Source organism: Microcebus murinus, chromosome 16 (assembly GCF_040939455.1).
Source record: "Microcebus murinus isolate Inina chromosome 16, M.murinus_Inina_mat1.0, whole genome shotgun sequence".
NCBI classification, from domain to species: Eukaryota; Metazoa; Chordata; class Mammalia; order Primates; family Cheirogaleidae; genus Microcebus; species Microcebus murinus.
Genome location: NC_134119.1, coordinates 12,728,602 through 12,755,093, shown reverse-complemented (window position 1 = coordinate 12,755,093; position 26,492 = coordinate 12,728,602). Strand labels below are relative to the sequence as shown.

At 57.1% G+C, this 26,492-nt stretch overlaps 1 protein-coding gene across 1 annotated transcript in view; it reads right to left on the bottom strand.

Moving 5' to 3' along the window:
- The window catches only part of SULF2 (sulfatase 2), a 102,836-nt gene extending 78,463 nt beyond the window's left edge, over positions 1-24,373 (bottom strand). The window contains exons 1-2 of the mRNA XM_076010891.1: positions 24,212-24,373; positions 1,763-2,033 (exon numbers count right to left, since the gene is read on the bottom strand). Of these exons, the coding sequence (XP_075867006.1) occupies positions 1,763-1,937 (175 nt within the window). The 5' untranslated portion in view covers positions 1,938-2,033; positions 24,212-24,373. The remainder of the gene's footprint in view (positions 1-1,762; positions 2,034-24,211) is intronic.
- Between the last annotated feature and the right edge of the window lie 2,119 nt (positions 24,374-26,492).

Below are 26,492 nucleotides of genomic sequence, written 5' to 3'. Positions count from 1 at the left end.
GCCCTTTGAGAGTGGACAGAGGCCACCTGCCCCCTCACCTGGTGAGCGACTGGCAGTCCTCACAGCCATGAGAGCCTCCAAGCCTGGCTCCACCCTCTCCCTCCGGTCTCATGCTCTACCTCCCTTCCCCAGGCTGCAGCCACATCTGCCTTCTTGACCCTGCCTCAGGGCCTTTGCACATGCTGCTCCCCCTGCCTGGAATGCTTTTCCCCAGCTCTTGCAATACACCATAGTACTACTGATGAGAAGGAAATCTGATTTACAGGAGGAGGAAAACATATAAGGCTGTGGGCTGTCTAGCACAGTAGTCACAAGTCACAAGCGGCCACTGAGCCCCTCAAAGGTGGCTAGTCCTAACTGGGATGTGCCCTAAAGTGTAAAATACATGCCGGATTTCAAAGACAATATAAAAATATCTCACAAATTATTTTTTCTATTGATTACATGTTGAGATGATAATAATTTGGGTATATTGGGTCAAACAAAATATGTTTTTCAAATGAATTCCACCAATTCCTTTTTACTTTTTTCAAAACTATAAAATTACACACATCATTTGCATTTGTGGCTTGCGTTATACTTCTCTAGGACAGTGCTGGAGTAGGGTTCCATGCGGAAAATGGAACCCACAAAGTCAGTGAATTCAAGGACAAGGCACAGGATTAGGAGAAAGCAAGCTTGTACTGAGAGAGGTCCTCAAAGGTGATCCAGAAATGGAAAGTGGAGTTTGGCCGGGAATAGAAGGTCCAGTGGCGATGGACTCTGTCGGCCCTGCTCTTGCTGGCCTCATTTATGGAGTCTCGTCCCAGTGCCAGTGACAATACGGTGAGAAAGCCTCGTGCAAATGCAGAGACTCACAGCTCGGCTGGAGGAGCCCACGGCCTTGCTGAGGAGGGCAGGGGACGAGGGGAGGATGGTTTGCACGGGGAGCCAAGGATGCACCCAGGGGGGCTTGTGCGGGCAACGAAGGAAGGTGCTGGGGCCCGGAACTGGAGGAGCCTTGGGCACGGTGACACAAGTCCTGTCTTGCCAGCCATCGGTGTAAACGGACTAAACCTTAGTGAGGGTCCCTGTCCACACCTGCTCTCCCTGGAGCCTGCAGCACCGAGGGAAGGAAGCCCAGGGGTCATGGATACGTGTGCACATATGCACACACATGCACACACATGCACGCGCACACACAAACACAAGCTGGTGTCTCCTCTTGTTCAGCGTCAGCGCAGACATGGCCGCCTCTGAGGGCCCCTCCCTATCACCAAGGAAAGCAGGTCCTGCGCATCAACACCAGCCAGCACGCGGCTCGCTTTGATCCTCACTGTCGCATCTGCCCTTCTCACCTCGCCCTGCCCTCACTATCGTGCCGATTGTCTGTCTCGCTCCATGAGAGTGGAGATCACGCCTGTCTCATTATGGACGTTCCAGGCCCTAGAACGCTGCCTGGCGCACAGCGGTATGTGGTAGAAACTGGTGAAAACAAGGGACTGGTCTTAGCGTCTCTTCCCCTAATGCTCAGGTGGAATCCGGGACGGTTCTGCATTAAGGACAAGGTTGGTGACCCCTAACCTCCAGGGCCCGGCTGTGAACCCACACTCGCGGGCAGCCCGTGTCTGGGCTTAAGTCCACTCAGGAGGTCCACTCAGGAGTGCCAGCGCAGCCGCCGGCGTCAGGAGCCTTGGCCCCGGCCTGGTGACCCTGCGCTGTGGGCGAGGTGCCCCGCCGGCCCCCGAGGTGCCCCGCCGGCCGGGGTGGGGCAGGGACTTACCCAGCTCCACATCCTGGTCGTCCGTCAGCACCAGGATGATGTTGGGGCGGATGTTCCTGCGGTCCCTCTGAAACCTGCCTTTCAGGCGGTGGTGCGACAGGAAGGCCGCGCTCCCGTGCAGCAGCGCGAGGACGGCGGCGGACAGCAGGCAGAGCCGCAGGCCGCCCGGGGCCATCTTAGCTCCTCGCCAGCCCGCGCCGCTGTCGGGGGCGGGAGTCTGAAGTCGGCTTCGCGGGCTCGTTTCTCTTCCCTCTTCCCCGTTCACTGCGGTCTGGAGGAGGAGGACAAGAATCGGGTCAGTGTTGGTGTCGGAGCTGCCGACGCTCGTCCCCGCATGTTGATGTGCCGCGGCCGCAGGGACAATGCGCGTCTCTCTGCACGGGGCAGCTGCGGCCGAGTGAAAACCCGACTCGGCCCGAGTCAGGGAAGTGTTTGCAATTTGCTCGGTCAGTAGGCCGGCAGAAAAGCCTTCTGTGACCACGGAATTTCTTCCCTGGATCTGGCGACTCTCTGACATGCTGGCGGCTGCTCGCGACTCGGGTCACAGGACCAGCCTGTCCCCGAACAATCCGCCCAGTTCAACAGACAAGGCACCCCCAGAGGAAGGGGTGGCAGCGGCCCAACCCGGGGAGCGAGCGAGTCCGGTCCTTCCGTGCGGGCGGCCCCGAGGGCCGCAGAGGCGAGCAGGGGTGACGCCCAGCCCCCCGGCTGCTGGGGCGGGTCTCGGGCTGTGGACAAGCACTGGGGGCCGGATGCGGCACCGCTTTGGGCTGGACTCTCCACTCACTGGCTCAGTCTCCCCACGAGCAAGCCAGTGAGGAACCTCAGTGTCCCCGCGAACAAAATGGGGGGACGTGGCTGGCCTAAGAGCTCGGTCCAACGGAGATGTGTCAGAGCCCCTTGTCAACCCATCCCATAGCAAAGACTATTCCTGTTAGTTTCAAATTTCAGAACAAAATGATAAAAGAGAGCACCGAGGGCTAAAGGGTGGAGGGAGAAGCACTGTCACTTGTCACCGTGACCTCAGTTACTCCCGGGCCCCACGTCAGACAGGGTCACAGGCAAAGGTGGGTGAGGGGAGGCGGGGACGGCGAATCTTAGCTTGAGCAGGTCTCTTTGCCCTCTGCAGTCATTTTTTAACTTCTCGAGGAAATGAGCCTTCAAGTCCTGTCCAGATATAGACTTTTGGTCTCATTTATTTAAAGCGAGAGAGCGAGAACCTGCAGACATGCGGGAGGAAACCAATTGCCTTGGGGTCAGGCTGTGTCCCTGTGACCTTGAAGGGGTCTGTGTCCCTGTTGTCCACGGGGAACCCCGGCCACCACCCCAAAGTCACAGCTCAGGGACTCCGCGGCCACTGTCTACTGGGCTCCTGTTCCGTGTCCCGCCGTGTGACAGCTAAGAGCATGGGCTTTGGCGCTACATGCCCAGTGACCCTCGACTAGGAACCTTTGTGCCTCAGTTTCCTCACCTACGAAATGGGTGTGAAGGATTCAGTGTGTAATAGAGTGCTGAGCCTCTACACTAACTAGAACAATAACTCACAGCGCAAACCGTTATTAGATCGCCATCGCGGTCATCGAGGCCGTGTCCTGCATCGGGCACTCCTCGGGTCTCCTTCAGTCTCCACAACAGCCCTCTCCCGCAGGTGCTGTTTTTAGCCCCATTTTACAGTTGAGAAAACTGAGGCTTAATCACTGTCCTAAGACCACCCAGAGACAGGGCAGGGTTTGAACTCTGACCCTGGCTGCTCCCCACCACGAAACGCAGGTTTCCCGCCTCCTTCCACGCAAGTACCGTAGCCCTGATTCCTGCCATCTCTGCCCAGCCCTTCAACGATCATTTGCTTAAGAAGCTTCTTTCAGTGGCCTCAGTTTTAAATGAAAACACAAATACTCATTTTGGAGAAAGACAACTTTCTATCCAAAGGTAAATGGAGAATGGGCATCCCGTTGCCGTCAAGTCAAGCTCCTCGCACAAATAAAAGCCAAAGGACGCTGCACCAGTGGAACTCAATTCAAACAGCTTCCTGGGCTCTGAGCCTGAGGCTCCTCCTGCGTTTCCACACTCTCTTTTAAGGGAGATTAGCAGGTGTTGAAAGGAGTCAAAGCACATTAGCACGATCTCCAGACAGAGATGTTCTGCTGGCGGTAATGGGAGGCCCGAGAGCGGAAAAGGAGGCGTGCTCCAGCCAGGGGGTGCTCTGGGCTTTGCACGTGAACTGCGGCTGCACAGCCAGCTCCCTAAAATGCATATTCACGCTCCTTCCGATAGACAGACACGAGTGATAAAATATGGAGAGAATTTCCCAGGGATGCCCTATGAATAGCAACCCTCTTAAACCAGAAACTACCCATAGCCAGTGCTCACAGAGAGCGTGCAGAGCTGCAGCCTCCGCTCTGAGCAGTTTGCAGGAATCACCTCATTGAATATTCATATCCACCCACTTTATGGATGAGGAAGCTGAGGCACAGAGAGCTAAAATCACTTTCCCACGATCGCAAGGGTAGGTGAGAGGCAGAGAAGGGGTGCTGACCCAGTCTGGCTAGATCTGGCTCGCTCAACCAGAAGTCCCCAGAAGGGGATCTTTGAGCGAGCTCCCTAAGAGTCTTCCAGCCTCAGTTTCCTCTCTGCCAAATGAAGCAGCAGGTGGCCAGGTGCCCTCCGGGGGCGTCTGCGGTTCTGGGGCTGTGATGCGAAGGTGCAGGGGGCTGGGAGATGCACCTGTCCCGGGAGCCCTGGGCCAGGTGGGACGGCGCGGGGACGGGGCCAGCTGCACTCCCATCCTGGCTCCGTGCTGGTCTCAGCGCACCCCCCACTCCCGGGCAGCGATCGCCCGCCGGCCAGGACGCGCTTCCTCTGGATGGAAGTCAAAGCCCTGCCACCAGAAGCCGGAGAATAACAGCAGCTAATTATTTCATCAGATCGAGTCATCGGTGGGTCGATGCTTGATGAATTCCCCTGGCTCAGACTTCTCCTGGCCTTGTGCCAGCCTCCCTCCGGATGCTGAAGAAATCAATTAAAAATGACACAAGGGATTCTGCCTCCATTTTCCCCCTTCTTGGTAAAATATTCAGAGTGGCTGAGCGGATGGAGCATCCAGGGAATCCGTGCACTTGCTGACCGGCCTTCTGTCCTGCCTCGGCCAACACCTGCCTCTCCCGCCAGCCCCTTCCGACGCCCACCCACGCCTTTGCATCCTGGGTCTTCTCGGGGACCGTGGCACAGGGGCCCCCGCCCGGGAGACGTCTCTGGAAACACCTGACGTCCCAAGAATTCAGACACATCAATCCTGCTTCTGCATTTTTCTGCAGAGAGCAGAGGGTTTCAGGGCGCCCGACGCCCCGAGTGCCACACACCACGGCTGTGGACAGATGCCCGGGGCCTCACCCAGGCCCGTCTGGAAAGGCCCGGGGGGGGGGTGCTTTCCTCTTAGGATCCCCAAATCCAACAGGGGAGCAGAAGGAGTCTGGGCGTGATGGGCTGAGACGTGGGAGAGGAGGAAGTGGCAAGAGCCAGAACAAGGTGCTGTCAGGAAAAGTCCCGTGAGAGGTGGGGACGGAGGGAGCCCCGGGGTGTGCAGACGTGCCAGAGCCCGCAACAGACCCGGGGACCCTCCCAGGTGGTCCAGAGAGCTTGGTCATTTACTTCTTCCTTTGTTTACTTTACAAATGTTAATTAAGGGCCTCCTGTGCGTGCAGCACAGTGCCCAGTGGCAGGACCACCCGTCTGGGTTGTCACAGCAGCCTCCGAGCTGCTGTCCCTGCTTCCGCCCCACCCCCTTCCCTCAAGCAACCAAAGGATCCTGTTCAAAGCAGGAGCCTGTCTTCCTCCACCAAAAAGCCTTCAGGGGCTTTCATCTCTGTGCAGAGTAAAACCCCAAAACCCTCCAGAGGGCTTACGAGACCCTACACAATCTGCCCCATCACCTCTCTGACCTTGTCACCTTCCTCTCTCCCTCGCTCACTTGGCTCCAGCCATGCGGTCTCCTCCAGCTGTTTCTCCCAGATGCTAGACACATCCCCACCCCAGGGCCTTTGCACTTGCTGCACTTGCTGTCTAGAGCCGTCATCCAAATATCTTCACGGCCCCTTCCTCACCTCCTTCGGGTCTTTGCTCAGATTTCACCTTTGCAGGTTGAAATTGCAACGGCTGCCCTCCCCAGCAGCACGCACCACCTCTGATAATTAGCTGCTTTACGTGTCTATTTCTCCGTGGGTCCCATCCACCTGAATGCTAGCTCTTTGAGGGTGGATTTCCTCCAGCTTTGTTCACATCTGTATCCCCAACACCTAAAACAGTGCTTGGGACATAGCAGGCCTTCGAAATATTTCATGACTTAGCAAAGAATTTTCTGTCTCCTCCTGGCAACAGTCCCTGGTTCTGCTCAGGAGCCACGTGGCCCAGGTGGAGACCAGCACATCCCGTCCCTCCAGCCCCAGTGGCTGGCCCAGTGACCTGGGTCTGGCCAGCGAGAGGGAGGGAGGCGCAGAGGCTGCAGGAGGCTGTGCTGGGTCTGACAGCAGCCGCCCACGGGAGGGGAGAGAGGATGCTGGTGACAGCTGACACCCGGCTGAACCCAGCTGCATCTGGCAGCCAGTTACCGGCTCAAGTGAGTGCCCTGTGTGGCTTAACTGGTCCGAGTTAGGGCTGTCCTTTGCAACAGGAAGCACCCAGAATAACAGCTAAAATCACGGGCCTGGCCCGACTCTGAGCACTTGCCCTGCGTTGTTGACTCAGGCCACCCTTACAACAACATTAAGAGCGAGGACGCGTCGTTTACAGACGCTGAGGCCTGGACAGGTCCTCGAATCTGCCCCGTGTTGTACGGTCTGGGTGCTGAAGACGGTCCCCCAGGCCCTCCCCTCCCTCCCGCTCCCACTCTTCCCTGTTTCCGGGGAGGTTCACGGCAGTGCACCACACTGGGGCCTCCGGCTCCTGGTTGGGGTGGGGCGAGGGAGACACCCCCAGGGGAGGAGGGTGGGAGGAGAGAGGGGTCGGGGTGCCTCCCAGGTGTCCCCACTGCCAGGCCGCTGGGAACCACCTCCACAGCTGCACGGAGGGTCACCGCCCCGTGGGCGGAGCACCCCAGGTCCCTCCGAGTCTGTCCACTGCCTCCAGCCCCAGAGATCTGGACCGTCCGTTTTCTCACGCTCTCACCTTGCCGGAGGGCACCGTCTGGTTCTGGAAGGCCCTCGTGGACAAGGCAGCGTGGCTATTTGCACCTGGACAGCCTGACCCCAGAGCCCACGCTCCCGACGCCCACGCTCACTTGGAAACAAGACTGTGGTTAGTGCGTTGCACAAACGGGAAGAAGAAAGGGGAAACTGCCGGCCTGGGTGCAGTCAGAGAGGGCTGCCTGGAGGAGTAATTACAGAGTAAACTTCGAGACGCCTAAGAGCAACAAAGTTCTGAAGAATCCACAGGATTTAGATGGCCCCTGAGGAGCAGGGTGGAGGACAGGCGCTTCAGGCAGGGGAAATGGCTTGAGCAAAGAGCGGGCAGAGGGCACAGAGAGAGGGTGCGGGAAGGAGGACGAGAGTCCCGTCACCTATGGGCCACAGCCTCCCCTGCCCCCATCTGGGTCCAGGCCATCTGGTGGCTCTCGGAATTCCAGCTAAAGGCAGAGAAGGAAGCCAGCTCTTCAGAGCAGTCAGGGCACAGGAGAGGGTCCTTCAGAGGGAGGGGAAGACCAGGTTTCAAGACAAGCGCTCAGGATCGGGAAAGGAAATCAGGACACAAGGAAAAGGGTAGAAAGCAGGCCCCAAACCCAGGGCCCGGGGCCGCTGCCTGCGTAACCACTGACGCAACAAGAAGCTCCTGCAGGCTCCCGTGCTGCGGATAAAGCAGCGAAAAAACCAGAAAGTCTCTTCCCTCCTGGAACTCATATTCTAGCGAGTCGACATATGAAAGCTGGAGTTGAGAGACCCCGGCCAAAGGTGAGAAGGGTCAGAAAACAGGACGGGAGATACCGGCCAACCACAGACGAGCCGTTAGAACAGGTGCCGGGTCGAGGCTGGCGCGCAGAGCAAGTCTAGAAACAGTACATTCAGTGCTGGGAGGCCGAGCTCCAGAACGTTTCTCGCGGCAAGCGAGCAGATGTTTGAGAGGCCACGTGATCCACACCCTCCAACGCCTGAGCATCTGCCGCGGGCCCAGCACTGTCTCATGGTCAGCGGGAAAAAAGGACAGACAGAACTCCCTTCTCTTGTGGAGCCAACAGAGTAGACAGAGGCAGTGACCAGCCCAGAACACTCGGGGGAAAGGCAGCAGGCGACACGCCGAGCAGGGCGCGAGCTGGGTCTGGAGCCAGACGCCTGGGTTTGACGCTCGGCTCCACCACTCACTAGATGTCGGGCAAGAAACTGGACCTCTTATGGTCTCGTGTCTTCAACCGTAAAGCCAGGACGGGAACTGCATTTACCTGACAGCTGTGAGGATGAAATGGCTTCATGCTCGGGAAGCCTTCAGAACAGAGGCGTATACAGCAAGCGCCCAATAAATACTGGCTTGTGTTATTTGCTAGGATTAGGCCACGCATCACTTTCTCATCCTACTTTCTGTAACAGCTCCCGGTTCTCACCTGGGGATCCTCTCTCCTCCCCATCCTTGGTCTGCAAGGTTCAGGGGAGGCCCCGGCTCCGGAGCGCCGAGGCTAGGCCCTGGGATCCAGCCCTGAGTCAGAGCCTTCCCACGCCGCTGCCTCTGGGCCTGGGCAGGAGGAAGCGCCCACTCTTCCCGACTGGCCACCTCATTCCATGTCATTCCGATGTGAGGACCGGGGATGAGTCTGATGCCATCTTGCCGCAGGTGGGGCCGGGCATGAGGCCAACGCACAGAGGAGAGCTGTGAACAGGAACGTACTTGGGTCTGGACAGCATCTGACACCTGGATCCAGCCTAGCCTGAAGGAGGCAGATTAACTTCTGGGTTCTTTGCTTCAGAATAAATTCCTCTTTCTCTTTCAACTAGTTTGAGCCGTTTTCTTTCTTTTTAGGTCAACTTCCTCACGCTTTGACTCTTCAGGGACATGAGTCAAATTCCCTTTTTTTATTAGGTCACTCCAAGTTGCTTTTTCTGTCACTTCCAACCAAAGGAGCCCACATGGGAGAGGAGGCTGGAGGCAGAGGGTCGGCTCAGGGGCTTCCCAGCCACCTTGTGCCTCTGTGTACACAGCGCCCTCACGGCACGGCCCGCCAGCCGGGGCAGCCAGGCCTCCTGGGCCTGTGCCCAACTCCGCTCATCCTGTTTGTCACCTGATAAGAGAGGTGGTGTGGGAGAAGGCGGCAGGAACGTGGGTGTGGGAGTCACGGGTTCTGGCCTGACTCGGCCGCTCCGGTTGTGACTCAGCCCTCAGTTTCCTCATCTGTCAAGAAAAAGACTGTTCCCGGGGCACAGCCTTGAGGACCGGGCTGGGTGGATCCGGGAAGGTGGAGAGGGCGCCTTCCCCGGCCCCTTCCTAAAGCAGACTGACCCCCACTCCCTCCATCGCGACTTGTGCTTCCTCTGCTGCCTGGGTTTTCATTTGTAGGGGCCAGCTCTCGCCCTGGCAGCCCCGCACGGGCAGGGCTGGCCCCTTCCCGCTTGTCCCCAGGCCCCGGCTCCTGGCACAGTCCAGGTGCCGATTCTGCCAGGTATTAGTCAACAGGCATTTCCTGAGCACCTGCTGCGCGCCAGGCCCCGCGCTAGGTGCTGGGGTGCAGAGAGCAGCCCAGGCACAGGAGCAGCAAGCGCAACTGAGGCGGGAACTCGCCCACCCAGGAGCACAAAGTGGCAGGTGTGGCTGCACGGAGCCGAGTGACAGGGGCTGCGCCTGCCAGCCCAGCGGCGATGAGGCCTGGTGGAGGTTTTAACAGGAGCCTCTGGCTGTGCGAGGAGAGCAGGCTCAGGGCAGGGCGTGAGGCAGGAAGCAGGGACGGGGCGGGAGGAGGACAGGTTCTGGATACTGTTCAATGAATGAATGAATGAACGAATGAACGAATGACTGCGTGGTGGGAAAACTGGCATTTGCCGGATGCCTCAACAATCATTTAATAGCACCGCATAGCAATTTATCCCGAAACTTTAAAATCTTTTTTTCAAGCTCAGAGGCTCGTGATCAGGAATTTGAACAGGGCACAAAGGGGCGGCTGGTCTCCGCTTTACAGTGTCTGAGGCCACAGCTGAAAGGACTCAAGAGCTGGGGACTCGGCTCATCTGGGGGCTGCTGCTGGCAGTCGGCTGGGAGCTCAGGACGGGACTGCTGGGTGGCGCCTACGGGTGGCCTCGGCGTGGCCTGGGCTTCCTCGCAGCACGGCAGCCTTGGGGCACAGCCTGGGCTCCCAAGCCAGTGCCCCAGTGACCCGGGGGAGCTGCCTCCTCTGTCCCGCTGTCCCAAGGGCTCTTTCACCGCCCTGTCTTGGTTACCAGCGATGCAGGAGCCCGGCCAGATTCAAGGGAAGCAGACCCCACCTCCCCACCGAGGGGCTCCAAGGTCACGCTGTTGACGAGCTCGAAGGGCACCTGGTGGCCATCCTGGAAACACAGCTGGCCCGGCCCAGTCACAGGGCCGGCAGGCAGGGGGAGCCTCTCCCCGCAGCCACCGTCTCTCCTAGGAAGTGAGACGCCATTTGAGTCAGACTCCATCCGCCCGTGTCTGCCGGGGTTGGAAGTTGGTGCCCACACCCATTTCAAAGATTCCCTGAGCTTTGGGAAGTCCTGGGGTGACCTAAAGTCTCCCCCAACCCCCCTCTTCCTTCTCATGGGACCCCAAGGGGTCAGAGCCATGATGTCGGGGTCCAGGCGGCTCTTGGGGATCAGGACGACTTGTCCCGGTGTGAGAGTTCCAGCAGCAGCCTCTCCCCTTTGTGCCAGAGAATACATTTCCCCACTTCTTCCTGCACTGAAAACATTTATTTCGTTCTGCTTTTTAAAGCGCTGTCCCCTCCTTATTTTTAAGTAGAAAGGAAGCAAGTTAACAAACCCAGAAAAACCAACAGAAGCCTCGGATCTCATTTGGGCAACTGGCCCTAACTTCCCCCAGGCCTGCCCTCTGCGGGCTGTGAAATTACTCAGCTTGGGTGTGCGCCCTTCAGCTCCAAGCTCAGGGCCACTGTCACCACGGAAGCCGTCCCTGGACGCACGTCCTAGCGTGAAGGAGCCATTCCCACCGGGCGGCCATCGTCAGTGGCAGGACGGGGATGAGGAGGCCGGGGAGACCTAAAGCGAGGGGCAGGGGGTGCTGGGCTCCAGGGCCAGGCTCGGGAAGGCTGTGGGCAGTGCCTGGCCGGGCGCGGGACGGCAGACGTCCCCAACCTGCCAGAACTCGGCCTGAGACAACACGGCCTCTGCGCCTGGCCCTGCATCAACCGCTAGAGAATTTTTACAGGCGGCTCCCGGGAAGTTGCGGGTGAGATGGCAGCTGCCAGGACAGGGGCCTTGGTGTGCAGCAAACGGTCCCATTCGCTCTGAAAGGCACGACCCCACCAACCTCGCCCTGCTCCACCCTGCGGCGGGTCTCGGAGTCTGCCTGTCTGCTTGCACTCTTCTTGGGGCTAGACTCGCCTGTCGGTCCACTCCCTTTCTTACTGCAGTCAATCTGTTTAGAAAGCAAAGTCTCTTCCGGGGGGAACGAGTACCACTCGCCCCAACTTAGGGTCTCCGCGCCGTGGCACTGCTGACACGCCACGCCACGCCACGCCAGCTCCTCCCCCGTGGGGCTGCGCTGTGCGTCCCGGGCGTGCAGCAGCAGCCCCGGCCTCCGTTACATGCAAGCGGTACCCACCCCCAGTGTGACAATGAAAAATGTCTCCAGACGTTGCCAAATGTCCCCTAGGGGGCAAAACAGCCCCCTGCTGAGAACCACTGCCACAAACAGATGGCGACACTACAGAAACTAAGGCAATGACATTGTGGCTACATTTTTGTTTGCCAAGGGCTCTGAGCTTTTCCTTACAATGGAGCCGGCCTGCTTGAAGCCTGCTAAGAGGGGTTAATGGGACTCCCTCCTTGGTGACTCAGAAGGCCTGAAGGGGAGTAGAAAAGGGACCTGCTCATGATGAGGTTCAGTGTCACTTAGGCCCCTGCAAGGACTGCTAAAATGGATCGCTGTGTCCCACCCACTGGGAGCTGTGCCTCGACCCAGGCGGTGGGGCCAGGCCCAGCTGTCAGGGGGCCGGCCCAAGGCCTGGAGACACACACCCATCTGCGGTGGCCCTTGTCTAAAGCAGGGACAAAACTCAAATGCCTGCAGGGGCCAGGCAGGAGACCTCAGTGAGTAAAGTGTCCCAGATTTAGGGCAGGGGTCCTCAAACTTCTTAAACAGGGGGCCAGTTCACTGTCCCTCAGACCATTGGAGGGCCGCTGGAGAGTGCGGCACACATTCCACACATGCGCACTGTGGGCCCGGGACGAGTCGGCTGCTAAGCAGGACAGGCAGCGGCGGCAAAAACACCTGGCGGGCCTCCTCAGAGGGCCGCATGTGGCCCGTGGGCCGTAGTTTGAGGACCCCTGATTTAGGGTAAGAGAGAGGGTGAGGCCGGGACTACACTCGAGACGCCATTTCCAAAGTAAAAACACTGAACCCATTTTAAACACTGGGCAACTCCCCTGGAGCTCGGCCTGGGAGCTGTGTGCAGCCCTTCAAAACCATCTGGTCTTTTCTGAGCACCTACTATGTGCCAAGTGCCATGTAGGATGCTGGGAAACAACAGTGGACACAAGGTAGGCCAGGCCTCTGTACCCCAAGAGCTGACATCCTGGTCAGGGAGACAGACAATGAATGAATGAAGATGAATTTCAGACCTTCTTAAGAGCTTTGAAACAAGTTGTCACATGACAGGATAAAGAGTAAATCGAGGGAGGCCTCTCAGAGGAGGTGACATTCGAGCTGAGACCAGAGGTACCTGAAAAGACAGTTGTGGGCGAAATGCTTTCTTTTCTTTTTTTTTTTTTTCTTGAGATAAAGTCCCGCTTTGTCTCCCTGGCTAGAGTGTGCAGTGGTGTCATCATAGTTCACTGCAACCTCCAACTCCTGGGCTCAAGCGATCCTCCTGCCTTAGCCTCCCAGAGTGCTAGGATTACAGGTGTGAGCCACCATACCCGGCATGTGAAATGCTTTCTAAGCAAAGGAAGAGGTAAGTGCAAAGGCCCTGTGGTGGGAATGAGCAGACTGAAGACCAGCATGGTGGGTCGGCCTGATCGTGGCAGTCTGGCCCAGGAGAGGCTGGACCCACCTTGCCCCAGCCCATGCCTGCGGGCAGGCCACACCTGCTGTCCTCGCTGAGTGTTTAGGGAAGTGGGAATCAGATACCGAACTTCCCACCTCTGTTCTTTGTTCCTTTGTCTCAGCTGGGGACAAAAGCTTCCTGGCAGTGAGTTACAAAGTTATTTCTGCAAAAGGCCTTTGGCCAAAAGCAATAAAGTTGGACTTGAACAGAGTCATTATTCATGCCTAATTGTGGGCTGGTTCTCGGTGTAGACTGCCCCAGTGCAGACTGATAATTCCACCTTTTTAACCCCCCCCCCCTTCTCACCCTGTTTGGCCCCACAGAACCTATATTCATGTTTCCAGAGATTGTAGTTTCCTCCAAAAAGAACATAAAAGGAATAAAAGAATATTTTGACTGCCTGGTATTAATAATCCAATTATTTCTTCCCTTTCCACTCAATCCACAGCCGTGTGCCCCGTCCCCACCCAGCATGTCCCTGCTATTAGGCGAGGAGCTTCGTTAGCTCACCTTGGAAACGGCCGGCGCTCGCAAAGACCGCAGAAGTGTGTGCTCGCTGGCTGGCGGGGAAGGACCTGCAGCGACTTTCGCCAGTGACCGGCTGCGCCTGGAGGCGCCAGTGCAGAGCGCTGGCAGGACAGGGCCGCTGCCAACCGCACCGCCGTGCAGCCCAATTAGCGGCCGGAAACAGACCGTCGAGCGGGAGGGAGCCTAGGTCAGGGGCTCAGCGAGCTGGGCCTGGTGGCCGCGTGCACAGGGGACTCACTGGGAGTCACAGGCGTGGGAGGAGGTGGGCGGGGCGGGGTCCGGGCAGGTGGGAGCACACGCAAGGTGACCGGCGTTTCCCTCCTGCTGCGAGTGTTCCTCCTGCCGGAGCCCGTGGCCCGTCACCCCGTCTTCCCGACGACGACTCGAGCCACGGCGGGGACTGGAGTCGGCTGTGCCCCACAAAGGGAGCAGTGGCCCCGGGTCCAGCAGCACCCCAACTACTACGGGGCCGCTGGCCTGGAAAAGCCGCCACACAGAGATGGGCACTTGCTCACGTTAGACCTGCAACAGGCCACCCACTCATGCGTTTCAGACGGTAACCGCCCTGCCCGGGGGCTGTGCAGAGGTTTCTAGTGTTTTCCGTCCGTCCAGCATTCTGGTCCCCTTCTTTTGGCAACAGCACCCCGAGTGCCTTTTGGGGACTCTCTTCCGCCAAGATGCCCCCATCCTTTCTGCCAAGGGGTGACTATGTGACCACGGGCGGCCAATCGGACTCTCGCACTGTGCCCCCAACTCTCGAATGGGGTTCCAAGGGCAGAAGGAAGAAGAAGAAGGGGTGCATCTGTCCCGATGGAACAGAACCCTCCCTTCAGGAGGCTGCCAGCAACTTCTGCTCTGAGGTCCCCAGGGCGTCCTGGGTCCTGTCCTTTCCTAAGCCTGGTTCTCCGGCCTTTCTACTGACTCTCTGGCCTCCCCAGAGACTCCCGGTAAACCCTGTTTGGCGTGAGATAGTGGGAATTGGTGTCTGCTCCTTGCAATCTGCGGTGAATTACTTTGCTGGACTCCAAGCAGACACACTGCCTGGTATTCACACCCTCATACAGTCTCTGTCCCATGAGGCTGGGCTTACTCTGTGACATATTTTGACCGAGAGAAGTGACGCTGTGCTGGTTTGGGGGTTAAGACTTAAGAAGGCCCGGCAGCTTCCATTTTTGCACTCTTAGAAGTCAGGCCACCCTGAGCCGCCATGCTGTGAGCAAGCCCAAGCAGCCAGGGAGGGCCCACGTGGAGGAGAATAACCAAGCTCCCATCTGGTGACCAGCGAGCTGCCGGCCATGAGCGGAGCCATTTTGGACTTCCGGCTGATGTCACGTGAGGCAGAACTACCTGGTCAACCCACAGAACCGTTAGAAACAAAACATCATTATTTTAGACCACCGAGTTTGGGGTGATTTGTTACATAGCAGAAACACAACCCAAGCACCCTGAGTGACACTGATCAGAGCCCAACACGAATGTCACCAATGATCAATGATGAGTCAAGACTTTTGGTCTCCTGGTCCAATGAACATTTGGAGGAGAATATAACTCATTCATTCCTTCAATCATTCATTCAAACAGCCAGTAAGCTGAGCACTGAGGGGACAAAGATGGATGAGCTTAAAGGACTCCTAGTAGGGACATCGCACACAGTGCCTCAGTTTGAGATGACAATAGGCCCTGCTTAAGAGGGCTGCTGTGATGAATAAATGCTTGGCAAAAAGTTTACTCAATAGATATCAGATTTACCATCACTACACACCTGCAACGCACCGCCCTAGAAGTGCAGCCATCCGGTACGGACGCAGTGTCGTACAGGAGACAAACTCAAGAGCTACGCGGGCCAGGCAGGTAACGTAAATGGGTGATGTGGACCCCTTAGAAAAACCCACACCTCTTTTTCTCTCCAGCTCTCATTTTATCACTTTTGATAGAGGTATAAGAACAGAGAAATACTGCTTCACAATGAGAAAAACAGCAGGGCAGTGTAATGATAAAAGTCGAATGAATCCGGGCACCGTGGCTCACGCCTGTAATCCTAGCACTTTGGGAGGCCGAGGAGGGAGGATCATTAGAGCTCAGGAGCTGGAGGCCAGTCTGAGCAAGAGTACGACGCCATCTCTACTAAAAATAGAAAAACTAGCCGGACAACAAAAATATGTATATAGAAAAAATTAGCCAGGCATGGTGGCGCATGCCTGTAGTCCCAGCTACTCGGGAGGCTGAGGCAGGAGGATCGCCCAAACTCAGCAGTGTGAGGTGGCGGTGAGCTATGACGACGACACTGCACTCTAGCCCGGTGACAGGGCGAGACTCTGTCTCAAAAAGAAGAGAAAAAAGGCCACTGAACTTGGTCATAATCTCAGGCAATGGGGAAGGGTGGGGACTGTGGCACACTGGAGAACACATGACCAGTGCGAGTTTTTCAGGAGAAGCTGAAAACTCTGATTTTTAAAATGTGAAATATCTCATGATTGTTAAAAATCTGACAACTTTCTAAAAGTTTCAGGATAGCATGACGGTCAAACAAAACATTTCTGTGAGCTGAATACGGTCCCGGGCCGGCCAGCCTGTAACGTCCTATTCTATCAGGATGGCAGAGCAAGGACAGACTTCTTTGCGCCTCAATTTTCCTCATCTGTTGAGTGGGGGTTGGAAGATTCCCGATCACTGAGTTGTTATACGTTCAAATCCGGTAAAAGTGAGTTTTCGGGAGCATGGGCTGGGGATGGAGGTGAAAGAGGTTGGTCTTCTGGACTGTGACAGCTGCTCTTTCAAGAGGGGACAATCTGGGGGAAGAGAGTTGTCTTTCCGAGGGCATATGTGGAAATCTTCGACCCACGCACTCTCATTAGAACGTCACGCCACCAGACTGGAAGACTAGCTTCTACATCCCAGTGGCCCAAGAGCCATCAGCAGTGGAGAGCTCCCCCAGCCTCTCTGCAGGGCTTGAGGTCCTTGCTGTGGCACAAAGAAGGTGACCCCTGCCCTGCAAGCTATGCTAGCACAAAACCCCAGATCTGGCTCCCAGTGCCGGAGAGTGTGTGGAACTATGCCCCCAGCCCCCTTTGCTTTCTGCCAATGACGAGCAGGGTTTGAGTTCCTTGCCTTCAAGCACATACTAGATCCAGATCTGCCTGCAGATTTCCAAGCTTCCGTCCTTTCTTCCTTCAAAAAATACTTACTGGGCACCCACAGAGCGCCAGGCCCAGTTCTAGGTGCCGGGGGTACAGTGTGGTGAACGAGACAGACAAGATCCCTGCAACCACAGAACTGACTTTTAGTGAGGGGAGAGAGGACAAAGGACAAATAAGCAAGTAAGTAAACTGAGATAATCCCAGACAGTGAGAAGTGCTAGAAACACAAAACAGGGTGTCTTTCTAGGTATTCTGGCAACACCAAGAGGTGACATTTGAGCTGAGACCTGAAGGATCAGAAGGAGCCAGGCCCTTTCCTAGTGTTTGGTTTGGAGGTGAGTAAAAAACTCAACCCTGGGCCAATGAAACACAAAGCAGTCTGCTGGGAGTGGGGGTGTTCTTAGAAAGATTTTGCTCTCTGATTAAAAGAAAGACAGCAAGGAGGAGTTTCCTCTCTGATCAAAAGAGAATCAGCAAGGATTCCTGTCGTATCTTCTTACTTAGTAGGGCAGATGTGGTGTCTGGAGCTGTGGCAGCCACATTGAGACGATGAGGCAACAAGACCGAAGACATGGTGATCCTAGGTTCCTGGATGACATTGTTGTACTGACAAACCAACCTCTGGACTCCCCTGCTTTGGCCTTTCTATGTGACAATTAAATGTTTCTACTGTATAAGCCACTCAGCTAGGAATTTGATTCCTTACACTTAATGCAGCTCGACTCACATTCAAATGATTAGGGCTCTAAGCTACTAAGAATCCTAGGAGGCTTTCCTGTTCTCTGGGATATCCAGGTAAGTGGGCTGCAGTCGGAAGTCTGCGGGCAGCGTCTGTCTCTGGAGCGGGCCAGAAGTGCAGCTTTCCAAAAGTGAGCAGGAGCATCTCCTGGACTTCCGTGGGCTGATAGTGTTTTCAATCTCTTTTCCAAAAGCTCCACTTCTCTGGCTGCTGGGGTGGGTCAAGTCAGCCGCCGGGATCCTGACCGTGAGCCAGTAAGAAAAGCTGTTGGCAACATTCTTCCCCAACACATCTGGCTTCCACCTGGCCAGATGCATCTTCAGTGCTGCTCGTGGTCCCTGGGGACCGCCCTGCCTCCCAACTCACACGCACAAGACCTCTGAATGCGGGACAGAATTTATCTACGTTTCAAGCTGTGCCTGGTGTTCCAAGCAGTGGCCAGGCCTTTTATAAATTGAAGCTCCAAGGCAGAGGCCAGGGCCACTGGGCGACACGTGTTTTGGAATCCTATCAAGAGACCGTGGAGAATTCAAAACATTCTGGCTGGAGAGAAATCCAAGAAGTCCTGGTCTGGACAGGGGAGCAGCCCTGCAGGCCATGCCAACAGCTGTTCTACTGAGAAGGCACCGTGCTGCCTGCAAGACCCGCGGTCTCGCATGACCCTAAGCAATTTCCCAAGGGCATCTGCTGCAGCGTGCAGAATATTTAGTTCTGTCTGCTGATCGCCCAGCAACAAGGAGACGGACAAGGGGAGGCTCAGCCCGAGCCTTCAGGAACTTCTCGGAAACGTCAGAGGTAAGCATGTGGAATGTGCTGAAAACATGCATCGAACAGATTCATGACAGGCTGGGGAAGGGGGGGCAGGGCGGGGAAGAAAACCGCACCAGAAAACAAAACACATTCTCTCTGGATGACCGTGTCCAGGTCCACGGCTTAAAATAACCACGATGTGCTGGGGACTCTCCCGAACTGAGGTTCCAGCCCCAACCGGCTGCAGAGGCCTCTCTCCCCCACCCACTGAGCTGCAGGCATCCAGCGGGGGTCCTCTCAAACCCCGCATCTCCCGGAATTCCAGATCCTCCTCCCCCACAAATCTTCCGAGTCTTCCCGTCGAGGAGTCGCCATGTGCCAGGCCACCTAGTCATCTTTGATTCCTTGGCACGAGAGATCCCTGGGGCTGGAGCGCTCTTTGCTGGGGGCACGTTTCGGGTCTGGCTGCATCCCCGGCCTCTGCCGCCCAGACGCGGGCACCAACCCTCCCCAGCTGTGACGGCCGAACAAGCAGCTCCGGAGCTCGCCAACGGTGTCCTGGGAGGCGAAGTCGCCCTCAGTTGGGAATCGCAGCTCTCTCCCTCATCCTGGAATCCAATCCGCCAGCAGGTCCTGCCAGCTCCACCTCCAAAACCCACCTCCAGTCCGCCCACTCCACTGTCTCCACTGGCACCGCCACCGTCCAGGCCACTGGCAGCTCCCACCCAGGATGACGAGTGGCTCCGTCCTGGTGTCCCGGCTCCCACTTGCGAAGCATCCGTCTCGCGGTAACCACCGAGACCTTCCGAAAACACGCATCATCTCGTTTGCTAACTTAAAACCCTCTGATGGTTTTCTGTTCCATTTAACATAAAGTCTGAATTTCTCGCCATGCCCTGTATTTCTCGCCTTGGACCACCCTCCCCTACTCACTACATTCCCCCCACGCCCTGACTCCACTTGTATTTGTGTATTCCACAGGTGTCTTGCACAGGTGCCTCCTCTCCACCTCTGGGCCTTTGCACTGGCTGTTCCCTCTCTCTGGAACGCTCTTCCACCAGATCTTCCCAAGGCTGGCTCCTCTCTAAAATCCAGGTCACAGATCAAAGGTCATGTGCTCAGAGAGGCCTCCCGGGACCACCTGACTAATGCTGCTCGCCCGACCCCATCATGCAGCCATCGTTATTTCCGCCAGAGCTCTCTGCTTTCTGAAACAGCCTTGCTCACGGACTATCTGCTTGCGTATTATCTGCGGCCCGTCCTGTGCAAGGCAGGTTCCACGAGCACAGGGTTCTCTCTTTTGTCCCAGTACGACCGTGCAGTAGATGCTCAATAAACAGGTGCACGCTGATGAATAAGAAGAGAGCCCTCTTAACCTCTACGGCAGTCTACCAAGCACCTTTATGTCCCGGATCTCATTCAGATCGTTTCTCCTGCCTCCTTGCAGCCCCTGCACTAGGCAGGGAGACAAGACACCCAGGCTCAGGGCCCTCTTTCCCAAACCGTCCTGCTGATGCGCGACATACACAGGTGCACTGATTCTTTTTTAAAGAAGAGTCTCTGTTGCCTAGGCTGGAGAACAGTGCCCCGATCATAGCTCACTGCAGCCTCAAACAATCCTCCTGCCTCAGCCTCCTGAGTAGCTGGGACTACAGGTACACACCACCACACCAGGCTAATTTTCTTATTTTCTGTAGAGACAGGAGTCTCGCTATGTTGTCCAGTCCAAGCTGGTCTCAAACTCCTGGCCTTGAGCGATCCTCCCGCCTTGGCCTCCCACAATGCTGGGATTACAGGCATGAGCCACCGTGCACAGCCAGTCTTTCCATTTTAACAGATGCTGCCAGATGATTCTCATGGTGGGGGGCTGGGAAAACATGGCCCCTGGCCTCCAGAAAGCAAAGGATCAAGGCCAGGCTACAACCTTCAGACACTATGGCAGAAAAGTCCGGCCTCTGATGCCTGCTGACCCTCATGGGGAAGGCAGGGAGGCTGCCAGCATGTTGCCATGGTCCCCACCTTGGCCAAAACGGAGAGAGGTCCACGTGGCCAGCATCGCTCACACTAGTGCCCTCGGCACAGGCGCTGGCTATCTGCCTCCTGGGGACCAGACTCCCTCTTGCTGGGGACCCCCTGCTGTGTTCTCCCAGGCTTCGGGGTCTCAGCTGTCAGCCATCCCCCAGCTCCAGGGCAGGGCCTGTGAGCCCCTTGTAAGCCACGTGTTGGCTAACTCATTTCTTTGGCCAGTGACTGACTTGGAGCACGTGATAAAAACAGCACAGTCCCAGGGAACCTTGGGCTGGGGTGGGCATTACCAGAGAAGAGGCGTAAGCCAGAGGGGACGGAGCACAGCTCCTCAGCAGCTACTCCGACACCTCGGCTATGCTAACAGCCCGTGTTTACTGTGGGCTCACCTGTGTCAGACGGCGTGCTAAGCACTTGACACTGATGAGCTCATTTCACCCTTGGCTGCGAGCAGGCGGTGGGTGCTGTGATCATCGCCTTCTGCCGGATGAGAACATCAAGGCGCAGAAAGGTGAGGCTGCACGCCCCGGGTCACGCTGCCGGGCAGGCGGCCAGCAGTCTGGGCTCCCAACCACAGTGCCCACGGCTGCCAGAGCCCGCCCGCCCCTCGGAGCCGCAGAGAGACACTGGCGGGGTGGAAGGCAGAGCAGAGAGGGACAGGAACAGATTCCCATGGCGAGATCTGAGCCTCGAATCCAGCTGTGCCCCAACCTAGAGTCAGTTACCTTAGGACTTTTGGTTAGGAAAGCCAGTAAGTCCCTTTGTCGTCCCCTTAGGCTGGTTTGAGATTTTTCTTTCCTCTTTCTGTAGCTTGCAAGAGAAAGGGCCCTGATGATTCCGTCCTTCTAGAAAGCACTCCCAACAGCTATTCCATTTGCAACTTGCACACAGCAGCTGCTCAGTAAACGCCAGCAGATGCAGGTGACTGCCTCGGCGGCTGCTCGTTAGCTGCCAGTCCGCACCGACACCAGCTCCAGCCCACTGCCTCTTCCCCTTTAGGCTCCAAGCGAGGCCTCGTTCCCTAGCAACCGCCCCAATTAGGCAACCACGCCATTTATCAGGATGCCAATTAATTATAATGATCTTAATGCTCTCCCAATTAGACAGCGCCTTAAATCCGGCTGGAGCGGGGGCATCTGCAGATTCGCCACCAGGGCCCGGCAGGAGGAGCCTGTGGCAAGCAGGTCCAGCGAGGCCCGGTCGCCTGCAGGTCAGCACAGAGTGGCCTCACCTTCCGCATCCACCGGCCACCCAGGACCCAGGCCTGAAACAAAGGGCTCTGGACCCCAGGGCCATGCTTCCGGGGCCAGGCCGGTGCGACTCCACCACCAACCACAAGAGGGTCTCACCTCCAGGAAGACTGCCCTGGTGCCTTCAGTGGGCTAAACTCTTCGCTGCAGACCCAACTTGGTTCTGTCAGCCCTCGGTGATGTTTCCATTTGCATGTGCCGGGTGGGGAGGAGGGTGTGCACTCACGAGCAGGAGGAAAAGGCACCGGGTGATCGCACATTTCCGCAGGGTAGAAATACCCCAAAATACAAACTCGAGACTGCCCAGACAGTGGAGGTTTTGGAAAGGGGAGGGCTTACTGAGGGGCTCCTGCCTTTCCAAGTTGTACTGTCTAAATGTATTTTCTTTTGCTGAGCATGCGTTCCTTTCTACATCTGAAAAAATAGTCAAGGTCATGGAGGAGCGGCCAGGGGTTCAGAGTGGGCCCTGGAGCCTGAGGGCCTCTGGAAGCCCCGCTGTGCCACTGATCACCTGTGGGCAAGTCAGCAACTGCCCCGTGCCTCAGTTTACCCATCTTTAACATGGTAACCGTCACGGCACCTATCTCACAGGACTTTTGTGTGGATTAAATGAGTTATATATTAGGGCTTAGAACAATGCCTGGCCTGTACACCACTACGCAAGTTTACTATCCATCATCCTAAGTTTAGACTAAACCTTTTAATGCCATGCTGGTCAGAGGGCGGATATTCTTCTGTAGGACTTTACAGAGTTGGGGGATATTCCCGGTCTGGCTAACTCAGGAGACCAGAAGCTGCCCCCCTGAGGCAGGTCCAAGCAGATAAATTGACCAGAGTGAGAAAAAGGGAGAAGGAAAAGTTATCCCCCAAATCAAAAGGTGGACTTCAAATGTCGTAGTGTGAAACTGAAAGTGCATGCTGATTAGGGCCTTGATGACAGCTGAACCGGGAGGAACACAGGCATGCGCAGGCAGACACACTCACACACACAAACCCTCCCCCATACTGCCCTCCTCCAAGCCCAGACTTCTACAATCAACTCATCATTCAGCTCTTAAGTTTGAAAACTTACCATGTTATTAGGGTTTCAGAAAAAGCCATAAATTCAAATAAAAAACCCAAGAAGCATACACAAATCCGAAACCCAAAGCCACAGCAGCTATGCCAACATCGTGACTTTATGTACATAAACTCGGCTGAGGAAGGAAGAGCCTTCTTGTGCAAAGGTCCAGCGAGCCATGAGCCAGGCCTGCCACTGTCACCTTCGGAGCTGCTTACAACACCAAACCACACCGCAGACAGGCTGCTGGGATGAGTTTTCTCTCCACCATGCGGAACAAAAAAAGGGGGGGAGAAATCTCTTACTGGGCAAAGGGTCCCTAGTCTGCTCTCCCCACCCTCTTCCCATATTTAACGACTGGCTCTAATTTAATTAGAACCCTCTGGTGGCTCTGCAAGGGGGGTGGAGACGCAGAAATCCCCTTCACCATTAACCACAAGATGAACAAACCTGGGGGGAGAAGGAATCCCAGGGTGTCTTCCAGGGAAACCCAGCCTCACCTGCTCCCAGTCCCCCCCAGAACCCGCTCCAGACAGCCCCCCTTCTGGGCCCACAGGCAGGGGGGCGCTGTGGGAAAGAGTCGGGGAAAGATGGAGGGGCGAGAAGGCAGGCGTCCCAACATGCACAGATGAGCAAATACCCAGATTCAAACGTAAGCTGAATGTAATTACTCGGTTAATTAAATATTGACTTTCAACTCAAAAAGTGATTAAAACAAGCTGCAGGAGAGACTGTCCAGAGAGGGGGCAGGGAGGGAACCAGAACTTTCAAAAGGGGGAAAGAGAGACTGGGGGCTGTCACCGAGGAGGTCTGGGCTTGCTCTGCCTACTGCGTGCAGGCGCCTACTGCGTGCAAGGGGCGTGCCCCTGGGTCGCGGGGCAAGTGGCCTCTTTTCAGAAAGAGGCCACCACGCACACTGGGATTTGCGGTGTCTCCTTACGTTTCCACCCCGAGGCCGAGGCCGCGTCTCTCTACCCAGCTGCCCTCCAAGTGAACCGACAGCTTCTGACGCGCAGGACTAGAAACTGTTCATCAGCGTTTCCCTGCAACCTAACGCCGTGCCTGGCACGAGGGGGTGCTCCATAAATGCTTGTAGAACGAACGAATTCTATAAGGAATGTTTTCACAACAACAAAAAGTGCACTCCTATACAATGTTGCAGCTTCACTGCCAGACTTCTGCAACCCTCGGGAGCGCGGGGAGCGGAGCACCGCGGGGCGATGCAAGCCGGTCCTGACCTGGGTGGGAGGAAGTTTGCCTTTCCAATCCTACTAGTCCTTTCGGTATCTGTGAGTTTCCAGCCACTCTGGAGATCTGGTCCACTGCTTTCCCGTGTCCTGCCCGGACAAGCCCCACGTGGGCTGGCATCTCGCTGGCCCTTTGAGTTTAAAACCAAACGGGTCAACGAGGCCATGCCCCTGCAGCCGGCGGGCCCAGGCGCGCTTCCCCCGGGGCCACCAGGGATCGGAGTGGCGGGTCGGCGGGTCAGGGGCGCGGCGGGAAGTCCTCGCCCAGCCCGCCTGCCGGGTCAAACGGATCATCCTCCTCCAGCCGGCCGGCGCCGGAGCCTCCCTGCTGCCCGCCGGGTCCCACCTCCGCGCGCAGCGCTGGAGCCGGAGCCGGGCGGTCGGGACCGGCCCCGGCTCACCTGGGCGGCGCTCGGCGCTGGGCTCCCGCCGGGTGAGCCTCCAGCCGCCCGCTCCCCGCCCGAGCGCGGCGCCCCGGCCGCCCCCCTGCGCCCGCGCCCCACTCACCGACGCGCACGGCCCCGGCGGCCTCACCCGGCACGGGGCGCTGCCGCCTCTGCCGCAGCCCGGCCGGGCCGTGGGGCGCAGGGGACTCCACGCCGCTGCTGCCGCCGCCGCCGCTGCTGCTGCATCCCCGGCGAGCGCTGCCGCTGCTCCTCCTCCTCCTCGTCCTCCTCCCTCCCCTTCCTCCCCGCCCCCTGCTCCGCCGCCGCCCCCGGCCCCCGCCCCGCGCGCCGCCCCAGCCAAAGTCCGTCTCCGCGCCCCGCCCGAGCCGCTCTGAAATCGCCCCAGCCCGGCCGCGCGGCCCGAGCCAGCCCTTGGCACGGCGCTGCCGGACCCCGCCTGCCCGCCGGCCGCCGACCTCCGCGCGGGGGAGGCGGGCGCGCGCCGGGCGGGGAGCGCCGGGCCGGGAGCGGCGGGCGGCGGGGCCGGGGGCGCTGGGGACCCGCCGCGGCGCCCTGCCCGCGCCCCCCGCGTGCGAGCGCTTTACCTCCGGCTCGTGCGGCGCGCGGCCCCGGCCCGGCCCTGCTGCCCCCGGCGCGCGGCCCCGGCCCGAAGTCAGCGCCGGACGGGGCAGCGGGCGGAGCGCTGGGGTCCCGGCGGCTCGAGGCCTCCGATGCCTTCGGACCCGGCCGGCCGCGCTCCCGGCGCCGAGCGCGCACCCTGGCCGGGACACACGCACACTCACCCGACTCCCGCTCCCGCTCGCCCTCGGCGGAGAGTTGAAACAGATGTGGGATTCGCCCAGGAGCTGGGAATGAGGGAGGGACGCGAGCCAGAGCCGTGCGCGCGTGTGTATGTGTGTGAGGGAGACACACGCGCGCACACACCAGGGGGACACCCCTAATAAATCAAATATCGTGATAAAGTCAGCAGGGCCATCGATGAGTCCCCTTGGCTGGAAACGCAGTGAACCTGCCTCCTATCCTCTTTCCTTTTCTCCTTTTTCCGGAGCTAGAAGGAGCCGAGTGCTCCTTGGGGCGTGCGACAGCCCCGGCCGGGCGCTCCCCTGTTAATGACACGTTAATAAATGTTTTCTTTTATCTGCTTTCACAGGCTCGCCCGGGTCTGCAAACACCCGATTGCCTTTGCTGGGAGCCCCGCGCTCGCCTCTAAACTGCACGCGTTTGCCCTTGGAGAGGCCGCCTGGAGCCCGCACCCGCGGCTACATCGCGGGGTGATCGGACCTTCCCCTGCACCGCAGAAGCGCCCCGAGCAATTAAGTTGGGCTCAAGTGCAAATAGCAGCCGTTTCCCAGAAATGGCCCGGGAACAGGGAAGAAAGGAGAAAGCGGCCTCCTCCTATAGGGGAGGAATTCAACTCAAGGTGGTGCTATCTACCGCGGTTTCCACGGTCCCTAGCGCCACAGCGGAGGCCGGAGGGGGACAGGGCTTACGAGGGTCGTGGGCAGAGAGCAGGCAGAGAACCCACCAGGAGGTGCTGAGAGACAGCGGAGCTGCTAAGCGGAAACAGACCCTGATGTAGCAAAGCACTCGTAGACAGTAGTAACTTAAACCTAGCAGTTTTACAAAGTATTGGTAGACCCATTTTACAGATGTGAAAACTAAGTCACAGAGAGGTTAAGTAACTGTCCCAAGGTCACAAATTATAAGTGGTGGACCATTTGAACCCAAGAAGCCTGGCTCCAGGGTTATGCTCTTGAATCCTAGCCTTTTGTAACTTCTCGACCCGGCATCTCCTTCCTCGGGTGTGATCTTTCATGCTAATTAGGGCTGTCAGATTTTGTAAATAAAAAGACAGAATGTCCACAGGGAGATACTTATACTAAAAAACTCTTCATCGTTTATCTGAAATTCAAATCAGGGGTCCTGTCAGGGTTTGGAACTCTATAGACTCCTCCCCACAATCTCCCTCAGCCACACCAATTCAATTTAGAGTCGAAATCAGAAAAACCTTGAACTTGCTTTTCCAAATCAGGGACTAGCCCCAACTTCAGCACCACAGATACGGCTGATCTACCCCCCAACCTGCTTGTCAGGCTTCTTCACCATTATACACCAGAAAATAACAAAGAGCCCTTCCCTCCTGTCTTGTCTCTGCAGAAGGAAGGGCGTATTTACTGTTGGGTAGATGTATACAGCTGGCTACATATTAATACATAATTAGAATTTTCTAATAGTGGCATTACAAGGTAAAAGAAACAAGTAAAATTAATTTAAATAGTATATTTTATTTAACCTAGTATATCCAAAATATTATCTCTTAAGCATGTAATCAATATAAAATTATTAATGAGATACATTAATGAGATACGTACCATTTTCTT